The following is a 16,625-nucleotide window of genomic DNA, read 5'->3' on the forward strand; positions in this document are numbered from 1 at the left end:
GACACAGAAGTTGTATCTGGTACTGCATTCCCTTGGTTGAATATTAATTCAGCCTCAACCTTAATTGATCCAGCTTAATTTACTGGGGAAAATGCATAATATCTGAAGCATGAAACAATGTCTTCGAGGCAGCCCTGGTGATGTTAAACTTGTGTTTAACATCACATTAAATGTAACTTTCACATTAAATGGTAAAGTTACATTTAATGGTAGTGACGCTACATTAACTGGTGATAATGTATTACCTGGTGGTGTACTTTGTGGTGTAGTCTGTAGTATAGTACTTTGTGGTGTAGTCTGTAGCGTAGTACTTTGTGGTGTAGTTTGGGATGTAGGCTGTAGCGTAGTACTTTGTGGTGTAGTTTGGGGTGTAGTCTTTAGCGTAGTACTTTGTGGTGTAGTTTGGGATGTAGTCTGTAGCGTAGTCTGTGGTGTAGTTAGTGGGGTAGTCTGTGGTGTAGTTTGGGGTGTAGTCTGTGGTGTCGTTTGGGGTGTAGTTAGTGGTGTAGTCTGTGGTGTAGTTTGGGGTGTAGTCTGTGGTGTAGTTAGTGGTGTAGTCTGTGGTGTAGTTTGAGGTGTAGTCTGTGGTGTAGTTTGGGGTGTAGTCTGTGGTGTAGTTTGGGGTGTAGTTTGGGGTGTAGTCTGTGGTGTAGTTAGTGGTGTAGTTTGGGGTGTAGTCTGTGGTGTAGTTAGTGGTATAGTCTGTGGTGTAGTTAGTGGTGTAGTCTGTGGTGTAGTTTGGGGTGTAGTCAGTGGTGTAGCTGGAGCACAAAAGATAGGACATAATGAGTTGCTGGAAGTTGATATTACTAATGACGAATGTCATTAAACAGACCATTTTGGAAATGTATAGCCTATAATGAGACAGTATAATATAGACAGTACATGAGATATATAGCCCACTTTCAAATGCCTGAATATTTATCTTAATGGATTTCTTCTTTTTACTGATTCTAAGACTGTTAACAATGTCTTTAATATAAAGGGTAATTTATGTTCATTGATTTTTTTCAAATAGGAAATGACTGTTTATTAAATTGCATTACCTGCTGGAGAAGTTGCAATGATCGTTGTTAAAGGTGCGGCTGTTGTCGCTTGAGTCGATGACACAACTACAATGTAAAAAGAAAGACGTTACATCAGTGCTTACCCTAATACAGAATTCATCACAAGAAGTTGTATAGTTGTATTTTCTTGTTTTACACTTGGCAACAATAGATTAACCTATAGAATAGGTTAATTAAGAAAACATGTAATGTCATTAAACATTTCATTGGCACATTGTGAGCTTTTATCGGTTGAGTGAACAATTCTTACCAGTGGCAACAATAGATGATGTGTCCACATCAAGGGAGAAATTAGAATTAGGGTTGGATACAGCCGCCTTGAGAGTACTAGTCACAGAAGCGGCATCTGGTGCTGTGGCATTTGCCTCTATGTTGAATATTAATTCAGCCTGTACCTTTACTGATCCTGAGCTGTAAAAATTGATGTTGAAAAGTTTTTTTAATGGATTTATTTTCAATATTATTATTATTACTGTTATAATAATTAATTATGTTGCATCAACATTTTTGTTATTTATGACTACATTAAAGGTACAAATGAATTATATGTAAGTCAATTAATAAATGCATACCTGAAGCCGGTTACAACGGTGCGATTGAAATTAGAAAACTCTGTCTTATAGACTTTGTCCATCTGTAAACAGAAATGCAGGCATTGAAATAATTACAGGAATAATTCCAGAGAAACTGTAAAAGAATCATTATTATTCCACCAAGTTCATTCCATGATTCATGATTAATAGATTTACATTGAATGAATCAAAAAGAATGTTCTTCTCATGTTGAAAGCTGGAGGAGGTTGTTTGTTAAAATCTATAAAACTTCAATCATTTTAAGTTGTTTTGTTATTTGGTAATTGTACAATAAAAGCAAGACATTTCCATACAGTAGGTTTCTTTTTAAACATCATTATTATACATTTGCCAGAAATCAATATTATAGTAAAATGCATGAGAGCAGTAATCACTGATGATATGGAGATTTTTTTTGACAGGCTTTGCATGATCATAATGGACTTACCGCTGAAGCTACATCTGTTGCTAAGTCTTTGAATTCTTGTGAGGATGGGTCTGCAAGTGCCGGTGTGAAGTTTGCCTGTATTTTGAATTCCAACTTGACCTTTGGTGGTACAGGTGCAGGTGTTGTAGCTGCACGTGATACACAATGGGTAGAAACAGTTAGTTGAAGTTATATTGAATTAGTATAGCGGAACTGAGTAGTGATATATTCAAAGTGATTAGTGGTAAAGTTCTTTTGACTAATGGTTCAGTTGTTTCACCTTGGGTAGTAACTGCAGTGACAGGTAGGGATGTTGTATGGACTATAGGTGAAGTTGCATTGAGTCGTGGCGAAGTTGCAGTGACTGATGGTGAAGTTGCATTGAGTCGTGGTGAAGTTGCAAAGACTGGTGGTGAAAGGTTACATTACATTGTTAAAGTTAAAAAACTCAAGTTAAATTGTATATCTTTTGTGAGTGGCAAATGTTTCACAACACCCACTCCATGAATGTCACCCTCGAAAGCCTTTTATAAACATATTTTCTTTTGAAAGTGGAGTGGGGCATCTTTCCCGCGAAAATTACGTCATCCGGCCGGAAGACGTAAACGCACCGGTTTCCTATATGGCCCGGAACTACCACGCTAGTAACAAAAAGGAATTTCACGCTGTTTTCATGGCTTCGTAGGATTTGAACATGGAAAAACAACAGCAAAAGAAAACACAGCTCACGGTAACTAAAGCTCCAATGGCTAATGGCTTTATACTATTAAAAGCGTTCTTTTAATAGTATAAAACAATTAAAAGAACGCTTTTTTAAACGCTAAAAAAATGGAATTCTGGGTAATGCAGGACTCCGCTAAAGACCTGCAATGACGGTAGTGACCAGCAGAGGTTGCTAAAAATCGTTATTTTTGGACCTACCTTGCTTTAAGTTATGACAACTTGTGTTTCTTATATTTCTGAAGTTATAATGATAAATGTTACAATTCAATGTGCTTTTTAGTTGTGGGGGTATTTGTCATTGTACTCTTGCACATCCCTTTGTCCTCTGCAGTTATATTGAGATATTATAGCTAAACTGAGTAGTGTTTCATTCAAATAAGTGTTAAAGGTCTTTTGACTAATGGTTTGTTTGTTTTACCTGGGCTAGTAGCTGTAGTGACTGGTGCGGATGTTGTATGGACTATGGGTGAAGTTGCATTGACTGATGCTGAAGTTAAAATGACTGCTGGTGAAGTTGCAATGACTGGTGTTGAAGTTGCATTGTGTTGTGGTGAAGTTGCAATGGGTATGAGAGTTTGGGATGTAGTCTGTAGTGTTTCCGGGATAGGTGTGATTGGTATGGAGGTTGTTGTTACCAGAATAACTGTGGTAGAAGCTATTGTTGGGCCAGTTGTTTCTACTTTTGGTGGCTTTGTTGTTGGTACAGTCTGAGTTGTTGTTGCTTCCTTTGTGGTTGTTTCAACAGGTTTTGTTGTTGTTTCCTTTGTTCTTGTTGTTGTTGTTGTTGTTGTTGTTGTTATTGGTACAATTGAGGTTGTGGTTTCAACAGTGGGCTTGGAAGTAACTGTTGTTTCTGGGCTAGCTGTGGTCTCAAGAACAGAGGTGGTTGTTTCACGAATAACTGTGGTAGAAGGTGTTTTTGGACCAGTTGTTTTTACTTTCGGTGCCTTTGTTGTTGATACAGTCTGAGATGTTTTTGCTTCCTTTGTGGTTGTTTCAGCATATTTGGTTGTTGTTTCCTTTGATGCTGTTGTTGTTGGTACACTGGTTGTCGTGGTTACAACAGTGGGCTTGGAAGTAACTGTTGTTTCTGGGCTAATTGTGGTCTCAGGAACAAAGGTGGTGGTTTCACGAATAACTGTGGTATAAGCTGTTGTTGGACCAGTTGTTTCTACTTTCGGTGCCTTTGTTGTTGGTACACTGGTTGTCGTGGTTACAGCAGTGGGCTTGGAAGTGACAACAGTTGTTTCTGGGCTAGGTGTGGTTGGTAAGGAAGTTGTTGTTACCAGATTAACTGTGGTAGAAGCTGTTGTTGGACCAGTTGTTTCTACTTTTGGTGGCTTTGTTGTTGATACAGTCTGAGATGTTGTTTCTTCCTTTGTGGTTGTTTCAACAGGTTTTGTTGTTGTATCCTTTGTTGTTGTTGTTGTTATTGGTACTACAGTTGTCGTGGTTTCAACAGTGGGCTTGGAAGTAACTGTTGTTTCTGGGCTAATTGTGGTCTCAAGAACAGAGGTGGTCATTTCACGAATAACTGTGGTAAAAGCTGTTTTTGGACCAGTTGTTTTTACTTTCGGTGCCTTTGTTGTTGATACAATCTGAGATGTTGTTTCTTCCTTTGTGGTTGTTGCTTCCTTTGATGCTGTAGTTGTTGGTACACTGGTTGTCGTGGTTACAACAGTGGGCTTGGAACTGACAACAGTTGTTTCTGGGCTAGGTGTGGTTGGTAGGGAAGTTGTTGTTACCAGAATAACTGTGGTAGAAGCTGTTGTTGGACCAGTTGTTTCTACTTTTGGTGGCTTTGTTGTTGAAACACTCTGAGTTGTTGTTGCTTCCTTTGTGGTCGTTTCAACTGGTTTTGTCGTTGTTGTTTCCTTTGTTGTTGTTGTTATTGGTACAATTGTAGTTGTGGTTTCAACAGTGGGCTTGGAAGTAATTGTTGTTTCTGGGCTAGTTGTGGTCTCAGGAACAGAGGTGGTGGTTTCACGAATAACTGTGGTAAAAGCTGATGTTGGACCAGTAGTTTCTACTTTTGGTGGCTTTGTTGTTGATACAGCCTGAACTGTTGTTGCTTCCTTTGTGGTTGTTTCAACAGGTTTTGTTGTTGTTTCCGTTGTTGTTGGTACAGTGGTTGTCGTGGTTAAAACGGTGGGCTTAGAAGTGACAACAGTTGTTTCCGGGATTGGTGTGGTTGGTATGGAGGTTGGTTTTACCAGAATAACTGTGGTAGAAGCTATTTTTGGACCACTTGTTTCTATTTTTGGTGGTTTTGTTGTTGATACAGTCTGAGTTGTTGTTGCTTCCTTTGTGGTTGTTTCAACAGGTTTTGTTGTTGTATCCTTTGTTGTTGTTGTTGTTATTGGTACAATTGAAGTTGTGGTTTCAGCAGTGGGCCTTGAAGTAACTGTTGTTTCTGGGCTAGTTGTGGTGTCAGGAACAAAGGTGGTGGTTTCACGTATAACTGTGGTAGAAGCTGTTGTTGGATCAGTTGTTTCTACTTTCGGTGCCTTTGTTGTTGCTGCATTTGTGGTTGTTTCAACAGGTTTGGTTGTTGTTTCCTTTGATGCTGTTGTTGTTGGTACACTGGTTGTCGTGGTTACAACAGTGGTCTTGGAAGTGACTACAGTTGTTTCTGGGCTAGGTGTGGTTGGTAGGGAAGTTGTTGTTACCAGAATAACTGTGGTAGAAGCTGTTGTTGGACCAGTTGTTTCTACTTTTGGTGGCTTTGTTGTTGAAACACTCTGAGTTGTTGTTGCTTCCTTTGTGGTCGTTTCAACTGGTTTTGTCGTTGTTGTTTCCTTTGTTGTTGTTGTTATTGGTAGTAAAATTGTAGTCGTGGTTTCAACAGTGGGCTTGGAAGTAATTGTTGTTTCTGGGCTAGGTGTGGTCTCAGGAACAGAGGTGGTGGTTTCACGAATAACTGTGGTAAAAGCTGATGTTGGACCAGTTGTTTCTACTTTTGGTGGCTTTGTTGTTGAAACACTCTGAACTGTTGTTGCTTCCTTTGTGGTTGTTTCAACAGGTTTTGTTGTTGTTTCCGTTGTTGTTGGTACAGTGGTTGTCGTGGTTAAAACGGTGGGCTTAGAAGTGACAACAGTTGTTTCCGGGATTGGTGTGGTTGGTATGGAGGTTGGTTTTACCAGAATAACTGTGGTAGAAGCTATTTTTGGACCACTTGTTTCTATTTTTGGTGGTTTTGTTGTTGATACAGTCTGAGTTGTTGTTGCTTCCTTTGTGGTTGTTTCAACAGGTTTTGTTGTTGTATCCTTTGTTGTTGTTGTTGTTATTGGTACAATTGAAGTTGTGGTTTCAGCAGTGGGCCTTGAAGTAACTGTTGTTTCTGGGCTAGTTGTGGTGTCAGGAACAAAGGTGGTGGTTTCACGTATAACTGTGGTAGAAGCTGTTGTTGGACCAGTTGTTTCTACTTTCGGTGCCTTTGTTGTTGCTGCATTTGTGGTTGTTTCAACAGGTTTGGTTGTTGTTTCCTTTGATGCTGTTGTTGTTGGTACACTGGTTGTCGTGGTTACAACAGTGGTCTTGGAAGTGACAACAGTTGTTTCTGGGCTAGGTGTGGTTGGTAGGGAAGTTGTTGTTACCAGAATAACTGTGGTAGAAGCTGTTGTTGGACCAGTTGTTTCTACTTTTGGTGGCTTTGTTGTTGAAACACTCTGAGTTGTTGTTGCTTCCTTTGTGGTCGTTTCAACTGGTTTTGTCGTTGTTGTTTCCTTTGTTGTTGTTGTTATTGGTAGTAAAATTGTAGTCGTGGTTTCAACAGTGGGCTTGGAAGTAATTGTTGTTTCTGGGCTAGGTGTGGTCTCAGGAACAGAGGTGGTGGTTTCACGAATAACTGTGGTAAAAGCTGATGTTGGACCAGTTGTTTCTACTTTTGGTGGCTTTGTTGTTGAAACACTCTGAGTTGTTGTTGCTTCCTTTGTGGTTGTTTCAACAGGTTTTGTTGTTGTTTCCGTTGTTGTTGGTACAGTGGTTGTCGTGGTTAAAACGGTGGGCTTAGAAGTGACAACAGTTGTTTCCGGGATTGGTGTGGTTGGTATGGAGGTTGTTTTTACCAGAATAACTGTGGTAGAAGCTATTTTTGGACCAGTTGTTTCTACTTTTGGTGGCTTTGTTGTTGATACAGTCTGAGTTGTTGTTGCTTCCTTTGTGGTTGTTTCAACAGGTTTTGTTGTTGTATCCTTTGTTGTTGTTATTGGTACAATTGAAGTTGTGGTTTCAGCAGTGGGCCTTGAAGTAACTGTTGTTTCTGGGCTAGTTGTGGTGTCAGGAACAAAGGTGGTGGTTTCACGAATAACTGTGGTAGAAGCTGTTGTTGGATCAGTTGTTTCTACTTTCGGTGCCTTTGTTGTTGCTTCATTTGTGGTTGTTTCAACAGGTTTGGTTGTTGTTTCCTTTGATGCTGTTGTTGTTGGTACACTGGTTGTCGTGGTTACAACAGTGGGCTTGGAAGTGACAACAGTTGTTTCTGGGCTAGGTGTGGTTGGTAGGGAAGTTGTTGCTACCAGAATAACTGTGGTAGAAGCTGTTGTTGGACCAGTTGTTTCTACTTTTGGTGGCTTTGTTGTTGAAACACTCTGAGTTGTTGTTGCTTCTTTTATGGTCGTTTCAACTGGTTTTGTCCTTGTTGTTTCCTTTGTTGTTGTTGTTATTGGTACAATTGTAGTTGTGGTTTCAACAATGGGCTTGGAAGTAATTGTCGTTTCTGGGCTAGTTGTGGTCTCAGGAACAGAGGTTGTTGTTTCACGAATAACTGTGGTAGAAGCTGAGCTTGGACCAGTTGTTTCTACTTTCGGTGCCTTTGTTGTTGATACAGTCTGAGATGTTGTTGCTTCCTTTGTGGTTGGTTCAACAGGTTTACTTTGTGGTGTAGTACTTTGTGGTGTAGTCTGTAGCGTAGTACTTAGTGGTGTAGTTTGGGATGTAGTCTGTAGCGTAGTAATTTGTGGTGTAGTTTGGGGTTTAGTCTGTAGCGTAGTACCTTGTGGTGTAGTCTGTAGTGTAGTAATTTGTGGTGTAGTTTGGGGTTTAATCTGTAGCGTAGTCTGTGGTGTAGTTAGTGGTGGGGATGTTGTATGTACTATGGGTGAAGTTGACTTGACTGATGGTGAAGTTGCAATAACTGGTGGTGAAAGGTTAAATTACATTGTTCAGTTATGACTACTTGTGTTTCTTATATTTCTGAAGTTATAATAACTCATTGAGTGCCCAAATTATTATTATTTATTTCTGGCCATTACAATTTTTATTTTTTTATTTTTCAAAGTAAAAAAAAAGTGCTTAGGAAGCGAGATACAGCCTTTTTAAGTTAAAAGTTAAACAAGGAGTGGATGGAGCTGCAAATCCTCAGATGATGATATCTTGGGTTAAATAAAAACAAAAACACGTGAAACACGTTAATGGCACTCAACACCATAGCGCTAAAACACGTGAAACACGTTAATGGCACTCAATGAGATAATAAAGATTTTATTTCAATGTGCTTTTTAGTTGTGGAGGTATTTGTCACTGTTCTCTTTTACATCCCTTTGTCCTCTGCAGTTATATTGAGATATTATAGCTAAACCGAGTAGTGTTTCATTCAACTTAGTGGTAGGCATGCAATGCTCATTTGGTATGTTCTTGCACTCTATTTCAATGACGTAATGCACACGTCGCTTAACACCTACACTGCAAGTCACACAATGGACAATTGATATGCATCTAGGCTTATTCCTATGTTAATTCAAAAGGTGTGAGTTGGGAGCCTTTGAAAACTTTGTTGAGGTGCGAATTTAAAGATTCTATGACATTCATTTTCACTTTTTTTTTTTTTATTGGGGTTTTATGACCTCAATTACACCCAAAAAATCTTAACTTTGAACATTCAGTGGATTTTCTGTGGTCTGGGGTTTATCTTAATGGATTTCTTCTTTTTACTGATTCTAAGACTGTTAACAATGTCTTTAATATAAAGGGTAATTTATGTTCATTGATTTTTTTCAAAGTGGAAATGACTGTTTATTAAATTGCATTACCTGCTGGAGAAGTTGCAATGATCGTTGTTAAAGGTGCGGCTGTTGTCGCTTGAGTCGATGACACAACTACAATGTAAAAAGAAAGACGTTACATCAGTGCTTACCCTAATACAGAATTCATCACAAGAAGTTGTATTTTCTTGTTTTACCGTTGGCAACAATAGATTGTGTGTTCACGGGAGGGGAGAAATTAGAGCTGGATGCAGCCTCCACAAGAGTTTCAGACACAGAAGTTGCATCTGGTACTGCATTCCCTTGGTTGAATATTAGTTCAGCCTCAACCTTAATTGATCCAGCTTAATTTACTGGGGAAAATGCATAATATCTGAAGCATGAAACAATGTCTTCGAGGCAGCCCTGGTGATGTTAAACTTGTGTTTAACATCACATTAAATGTAACTTTCACATTAAATGGTAAAGTTACATTTAATGGTAGTTACGCTACATTAACTGGTGATAATGTATTACCTGGTGGTGTACTTTGTGGTGTAGTCTGTAGTATAGTACTTTGTGGTGTAGTCTGTAGCGTAGTACTTTGTGGTGTAGTTTGGGATGTAGGCTGTAGCGTAGTACTTTGTGGTGTAGTTTGGGGTGTAGTCTTTAGCGTAGTACTTTGTGGTGTAGTTTGGGATGTAGTCTGTAGCGTAGTCTGTGGTGTAGTTAGTGGGGTAGTCTGTGGTGTAGTTTGGGGTGTAGTCTGTGGTGTCGTTTGGGGTGTAGTTAGTGGTGTAGTCTGTGGTGTCGTTTGGGGTGTAGTCTGTGGTGTAGTTAGTGGTGTAGTCTGTGGTGTAGTTTGAGGTGTAGTCTGTGGTGTAGTTTGGGGTGTAGTCTGTGGTGTAGTTTGGGGTGTAGTCTGTGGTGTAGTTAGTGGTGTAGTCTGTGGTGTAGTTTGGGGTTTAGTCTGTGGTGTAGTTTGGGGTGTAGTCTGTGGTGTAGTTTGGGGTGTAGTCTGTGGTGTAGTTTGGGGTGTAGTTTGGGGTGTAGTCTGTGGTGTAGTTTGGGGTGTAGCCTGTGGTGTAGTTAGTGGTGTAGTCTGTGGTGTAGCTGGAGCACAAAAGATAGGACAAAATGAGTTGCTGGAAGTTGATATTACTAATGACGAATGTCATTAAACAGACCATTTTGGAAATGTATAGCCTTAATGAGACAGTATAATATAGACAGTACATGAGATATATAGCCCACTTTCAAATGCCTGAATATTTATCTTAATGGATTTCTTCTTTTTACTGATTCTAAGACTGTTAACAATGTCTTTAATATAAAGGGTAATTTATGTTCATTGATTTTTTTCAAAGTGGAAATGACTGTTTATTAAATTGCATTACCTGCTGGAGAAGTTGCAATGATCGTTGTTAAAGGTGCGGCTGTTGTCGCTTGAGTCGATGACACAACTACAATGTAAAAAGAAAGACGTTACATCAATGCTTACCCTAATACAGAATTCATCACAAGAAGTTCTATAGTTGTATTTTCTTGTTTTACCCTTGGCAACAATAGATTGTGTGTTCACGGGAAGGGAGAAATTAGAGCTGGATGCAGCCTCCACAAGACTTTCAGACACAGAAGTTGCATCTGGTACTGCATTCCCATGGTTGAATATTAATTCAGCCTCAACCTTAATTGATCCAGCTTAATTTACTGGGGAAAATGCATAATATCTGAAGCATGAAACAATGTCTTCGAGGCAGCCCTGGTGATGTTAAACTTGTGTTTAACATCACATTAAATGTAACTTTCACATTAAATGGTAAAGTTACATTTAATGGTAGTGACGCTACATTAACTGGTGATAATGTATTACCTGGTGGTGTACTTTGTGGTGTAGTCTGTAGTATAGTACTTTGTGGTGTAGTCTGTAGCGTAGTACTTTGTGGTGTAGTTTGGGATGTAGGCTGTAGCGTAGTACTTTGTGGTGTAGTTTGGGGTGTAGTCTTTAGCGTAGTACTTTGTGGTGTAGTTTGGGATGTAGTCTGTAGCGTAGTCTGTGGTGTAGTTAGTGGGGTAGTCTGTGGTGTAGTTTGGGGTGTAGTCTGTGGTGTCGTTTGGGGTGTAGTTAGTGGTGTAGTCTGTGGTGTAGTTTGGGGTGTAGTCTGTGGTGTAGTTAGTGGTGTAGTCTGTGGTGTAGTTTGAGGTGTAGTCTGTGGTGTAGTTTGGGGTGTAGTCTGTGGTGTAGTTTGGGGTGTAGTCTGTGGTGTAGTTAGTGGTGTAGTTTGGGGTGTAGTCTGTGGTGTAGTTAGTGGTGTAGTTTGGGGTGTAGTCTGTGGTGTAGTTAGTGGTGTAGTTTGGGGTGTAGTCTGTGGTGTAGTTAGTGGTGTAGTTTGGGGTGTAGTCTGTGGTGTAGTTAGTGGTATAGTCTGTGGTGTAGTTAGTGGTGTAGTCTGTGGTGTAGTTTGGGGTGTAGTCAGTGGTGTAGCTGGAGCACAAAAGATAGGACATAATGAGTTGCTGGAAGTTGATATTACTAATGACGAATGTCATTAAACAGACCATTTTGGAAATGTATAGCCTATAATGAGACAGTATAATATAGACAGTACATGAGATATATAGCCCACTTTCAAATGCCTGAATATTTATCTTAATGGATTTCTTCTTTTTACTGATTCTAAGACTGTTAACAATGTCTTTAATATAAAGGGTAATTTATGTTCATTGATTTTTTTCAAAGTGGAAATGACTGTTTATTAAATTGCATTACCTGCTGGAGAAGTTGCAATGATCGTTGTTAAAGGTGCGGCTGTTGTCGCTTGAGTCGATGACACAACTACAATGTAAAAAGAAAGACGTTACATCAGTGCTTACCCTAATACAGAATTCATCACAAGAAGTTGCATAGTTGTATTTTCTTGTTTTACCCTTGGCAACAATAGATTGTGTGTTCACGGGAAGGGAGAAATTAGAGCTGGATGCAGCCTCCAAAAGAGTTTCAGACACAGAAGTTGTATCTGGTACTGCATTCCCTTGGTTGAATATTAATTCAGCCTCAACCTTAATTGATCCAGCTTAATTTACTGGGGAAAATGCATAATATCTGAAGAATGAAACAATGTCTTCGAGGCAGCCCTGGTGATGTTAAACTTGTGTTTAACATCAAATTAAATGTAACTTTACCATTAAATGGTAAAGTTACGTTTAATGGTAGTGACGCTACATTAACTGGTGATAATGTATTACCTGGTGGTGTACTTTGTGGTGTAGTCTGTAGTATAGTACTTTGTGGTGTAGTCTGTAGCGTAGTACTTTGTGGTGTAGTTTGGGATGTAGGCTGTAGTGTAGTACTTTGTGGTGTAGTTTGGGGTGTAGTCTTTAGCGTAGTACTTTGTGGTGTAGTTTGGGAGGTGGTCTGTAGCGTAGTCTGTGGTGTAGTTAGTGGGGTAGTCTGTGGTGTAGTTTGGGGTGTAGTCTGTGGTGTAGTTAGTGGTGTAGTTAGTGGTGTAGTCTGTGGTGTAGTTTGAGGTGTAGTCTGTGGTGTAGTTTGGGGTGTAGTTTGGGGAATAGTCTGTGGTGTAGTTTGGGGTGTAGTTTGGGGTGTAGTCTGTGGTGTAGTTAGTGGTGTAGTCTGTGGTGTAGTTTGGGGTGTAGTACTTTGTGGTGTAGTTTGGGATGTAGTCTGTAGCGTAGTACTTTGTGGTGTAGTTTGGGATGTAGTCTGTACCGTAGTCTGTGGTGTAGTTAGTGGGGTAGTCTGTGGTGTAGTTTGGGGTGTCGTCTGTAGTGTAGTAGTTTGTGGTGTAGTCTGTAGTGTAGTCTGTGGTGTAGTTAGTGGTGTAGTTTGGGATGTAGGCTGTAGCGTAGTCTGTGGTGTAGTTTGGGGTTTAGTTTGGGGTGTAGTCTGTGGTCTAGTTAGTGGTGTAGTCTGTGGTTTAGTTTGGGGAATAGTCTGTGGTGTAGTCTGGGGTGTAGTTAGTGGTGTAGTCTGTGGTTTAGTTTGGGGAGTAGTCTGTGGTGTAGTCTGGGGTGTAGTTAGTGGTGTAGTCTGTGGTTTAGTTTGGGGAGTAGTCTGTGGTGTAGTCTTGGGTGTAGTTAGTGGTGTAGTCTGTTGTGTAGTTTGGGGTGTAGTCTGTAGCGTAGTACTTTGTGGTGTAGTCTGTAGCGTAGTACTTTGATGTGTAGTTTGGGATGTAGTCTGTAGTATATTACTTTGTGGTGTAGTCTGTAGCGTAGTAGAAGGTCCAGCAGTGGTGGCAACGGTTGCACTAACGGTGCCGGAGATGGCGTTCAGGGAGGTGGAACCACTGCTTAATGCAGTATTCATCGCTGTTTCTACTGTGCTTGTAGAAGGAACGGAGTCTTTTGGGAACACCAGACTCATTTGAGTAACAACTGATCCTGACCTGTAATGTGTGAGAAAGAGGATGTGACTTTTAAATTGCAAATAATTGCCAAACTCATAATTGGACGAAAGCAATGAATCAAAACTCTGTCTTACGTGAAACTGTCGACTATAGAGCGTTTGAAAGTGGTAGTGCCACTGCTGCTGCTGTAAATCGTGTTTACCTGAAAGAGAAGAATGCAAATGCAGAATTGTTTATAGCTCCATTGCGGAAATATTGTGTCCCAACTAGAAAATGCTAACCTGCACTGCAATGCTGTGAAGTTTAATAAAGTTTAACCCCCCCCCTTTTCTCTTTCATTTTTCTGATTTCCTTCAAACCGAAAAAATATCCATCCACCGAAAAATTGCATTAATTCCATTATTTACTTGAAGGACCACAATGGGAACAAGCCATCAGGGCTTTTTGTGTTATGCTTTTAGCATAATTGTACCTGTACCTTTTGCAAACTGCTAATAAAGTATTCAATCAATCAATTCACATCTGACTTAAATTATATAAATACATAGTAAAAGCTCCATTCCTGCCTGCATTGCATATTGATAATAAGTTAGAATTTAGAATGTTCTTGCTTAAGTACAACGAGCACATCATTTGTCTTACTTGTGAGACCACTGTGGCAGCCAAAGTCTTAAACGCTGTGGTAGATGAGTCGGAGAGATTAGAGCTGAAGGCTTGGTCGAGACTAAACTTAAGAGTTACGGTGTCTTCATCAGCAGTAGGAGCATCTGTCGAGACATTGGTGGCAGCAACCGTAGCAGTTGCAACTGTGGTGGGAGCGGACGTAATATTTGCCACAGTGGTGGGAGCAACTGTTGTTGTTTCTGTACCTATAAAAAAACAAAAGCAGTGTAAATTAGTGCATAACCTTGAGTAGCAATGAAAGCAGCAATGGTTGCAGCTTTCTGTCAGATTTGAAAGAAAAGAGAAAAAAATCTGTATATTGACCCATGGTTAAATTGTTTCACTTGATATTGTATATGTAGTAGCAATTACTGTAGGTGTAGTAACAGGTGTAATAGCTAATGGTAAATAGAATGGTGTATTATTGTTGTGACAGAGGTCAATAGCATTGACTGATGGTCAGGTTGTGTTTAGTGTAGGTTGGGCCCGGGATATACCAATATCCAGATACTTGTTTGGCATATTGGTATTAAACATCATTTCAATATGTATTATGCTTTATTGATTATTTATATTGACATCTTAATCATGGCACAGACACGGCATGTGTGCACAAGTTGATTTTATGAGGAGTGTTGTTTCTGTACATACTGCGAATATCAACAAAAGTCTACACGTTTCATACTCTCTTGGTGATTTCATTCCCTTTAGAGACAAGACCATGGTGCAGTGCATATCTTGATACACTAACATTGATCTTGTGAGCCAGATTATACTGAAGATGGCTATTTCCCTTTGCTGATGAGGCAATGCAAGTGGTCAGTTTACAGCAGACTTTTCTCTAAATGGAAATGGTGATCTTTATAAAAGAAACTCAGACATTGACTGAACATTTTGTCTGTTCACAGCTGTATTTGTTGGAATCATGTGGAATCATGAAGAGCTGCACTTTCTGAAGAAAACAATCTTGCTGCAATGAGTCCAAATTATAATGATTGGCTAATTAATTTACTGGGGAAAATGCATAATATCTGAAGCATGAAACAACACACTTTCAAAAGCCTGAATATTTCTCTTAACGGATTTCTTCCGATAAAAAGGTTAAATTAAATTGTGAAGTTATTTTTACCTGTGTTTCTTATATTTCTGAAGTTATAATAATAAAGATTATAATTCAATGTGCAGTTGTGAGTGGAATTGTATAATGTGTTACTATTATCAGTATTTGTCAATACTAATTATCAATTCATTACGTTTAAGAATTTCTGCAAGGCTGCAGTTATAAACATTTGAAGTACAGTTTCAATTATTTTTGATGAAATAGTACCTGCTGCTGCATTCGTGGTGATTGTTAAAGGTGCTGCTGTTGTGGGTGCTTCAGTTGGCGGCAAAACCACTGTAAAAAAAAAACTTTCATATCAATACTTGTGCAGGCAATAATTAATAACAAGAAAACATGTAATGTCATTAAACATTTCATTGGCACACTGTGAGCTTTTATCGGTTGAGTGAACAATTCTTACCAGTGGCAACAATAGATGATGTGTCCACATCAAGGGAGAAATTAGAATTAGGGTTGGATACAGCCGCCTTGAGAGTACCAGTCACAGAAGTGGCATCTGGTGCTGTGGCATTTGCGTCTATGTTGAATATTAATTCAGCCTGTACCTTTACTGATCCTGAGCTGTAAAATTGATGTTGAAAAGTTTTTTTAATGGATTTATTTTCAATATTATTATTATTATTAATAGTATTATTATTATTACTGTTATAATAATTAATTATGTCGCATCAACATTTTTGTTATTTATGACTACATTAAAGGTACAAATGAATTATATGTAAGTCAATTAATAAAAAAACATAGATACTTAAAACAGTAAACACCATTGGTGCATACCTGAAGCCGGTTACAACGGTGCGATTGAAATTAGAAAACTCTGTCTTATAGACGTTGTCCATCTGTAAACAGAAATGCAGGCATTGAAATAATTACAGGAATAATTCCAGAGAAACTGTAAAAGAATCATTATTATTCCACCAAGTTCATTCCATGGTTCATGATTAATAGATTTACATTGAATGAATCAATAAGAATGTTCTTCTCATGTTGAAAGCTGGAGGAGGTTGTTTGTTAAAATCTATAAAACTGCAATCATTTTAAGTTGTTTTCTTATTTGGTAATTGTACAATAAAAGCAATACATTTCCATACAGTAGGTTTCTTTTTAAACATCATTATTATACATTTGCCAGAAATCAATATTATAGTAAAATGCATGAGAGCAGGAATCACTGATGATATGGAGATTTTTTTTGACAGGCTTTGCATGATCATAATGGACTTACCGCTGAAGCTACATCTTTTGCTAAGTCCTTGAATTCTTGTGAGGATGTGTCTGCAAGTGCCTGTGTGAAGGTTGCCGCTATTTTGAATTCCAACTTGACCTTTGGTGGTACAGGCGCAGGTGTTGTAGCTGCACGTGATACACAATGGGTAGAAACAGTTAGTTGAAGTTATAATGAATTAGTATAGCGGAACTGAGTAGTGATATATTCAAAGTGATTAGTGGTAAAGTTCTTTTGACTAATGGTTCAGTTGTTTCACCTTGGGTAGTAGCTGCAGTGACAGGTAGGGATGTTGTATGGACTATAGGTGAAGTTGCACTGAGTCGTGGTGAAGTTGCAGTGACTGATGATGAAGTTGCAGTGACTGATGGTGAAGTTTCATTGAGTCGTGGTGAAGTTGGAATGACTGGTGGTGAAAAGTTACATTACATTGTTAAGTTATGACTACTTGCGTTTCTTATATTTCTGAAGTTATAATAATAAAGATTATAATTGAAT

At 39.0% G+C, this 16,625-nt stretch overlaps 2 protein-coding genes across 2 annotated transcripts in view; both read right to left on the reverse strand.

The window, feature by feature from the left end:
* LOC311057224 (uncharacterized protein) overlaps nucleotides 1-16,625 on the reverse strand; it is a 64,491-nt gene that overhangs the window by 40,387 nt on the left and 7,479 nt on the right. The window contains exons 6-13 of the mRNA XM_084074173.1: nucleotides 16,387-16,533; nucleotides 16,128-16,255; nucleotides 15,680-15,741; nucleotides 15,303-15,463; nucleotides 15,107-15,175; nucleotides 13,759-13,985; nucleotides 13,251-13,318; nucleotides 12,962-13,155 (exon numbers count right to left, since the gene is read on the reverse strand). Coding sequence (XP_083930299.1) covers nucleotides 12,962-13,155; nucleotides 13,251-13,318; nucleotides 13,759-13,985; nucleotides 15,107-15,175; nucleotides 15,303-15,463; nucleotides 15,680-15,741 — 781 coding nt within the window. The 5' untranslated portion in view covers nucleotides 16,128-16,255; nucleotides 16,387-16,533. The remainder of the gene's footprint in view (nucleotides 1-12,961; nucleotides 13,156-13,250; nucleotides 13,319-13,758; nucleotides 13,986-15,106; nucleotides 15,176-15,302; nucleotides 15,464-15,679; nucleotides 15,742-16,127; nucleotides 16,256-16,386; nucleotides 16,534-16,625) is intronic.
* Nucleotides 1,344-11,778, reverse strand: LOC311065150 (uncharacterized protein; the record flags this gene model as incomplete). The annotated part of the gene is made up of 10 exons (XM_084085367.1): nucleotides 1,344-1,478; nucleotides 1,640-1,701; nucleotides 2,088-2,215; nucleotides 2,347-2,472; nucleotides 8,819-8,884; nucleotides 9,287-9,695; nucleotides 9,828-9,862; nucleotides 10,147-10,212; nucleotides 10,623-10,803; nucleotides 11,754-11,778. 9 exons carry the CDS (start codon nucleotides 11,776-11,778, stop codon nucleotides 1,685-1,687), a joined length of 1,053 nt encoding a protein of 350 aa, XP_083941493.1. The 3' UTR covers nucleotides 1,344-1,478; nucleotides 1,640-1,684.

Source organism: Gymnoscopelus microlampas, assembly GCF_963454915.1.
Source record: "Gymnoscopelus microlampas genome assembly, chromosome: 2".
In the NCBI taxonomy this organism is placed as follows: Eukaryota; Metazoa; Chordata; class Actinopteri; order Myctophiformes; family Myctophidae; genus Gymnoscopelus; species Gymnoscopelus microlampas.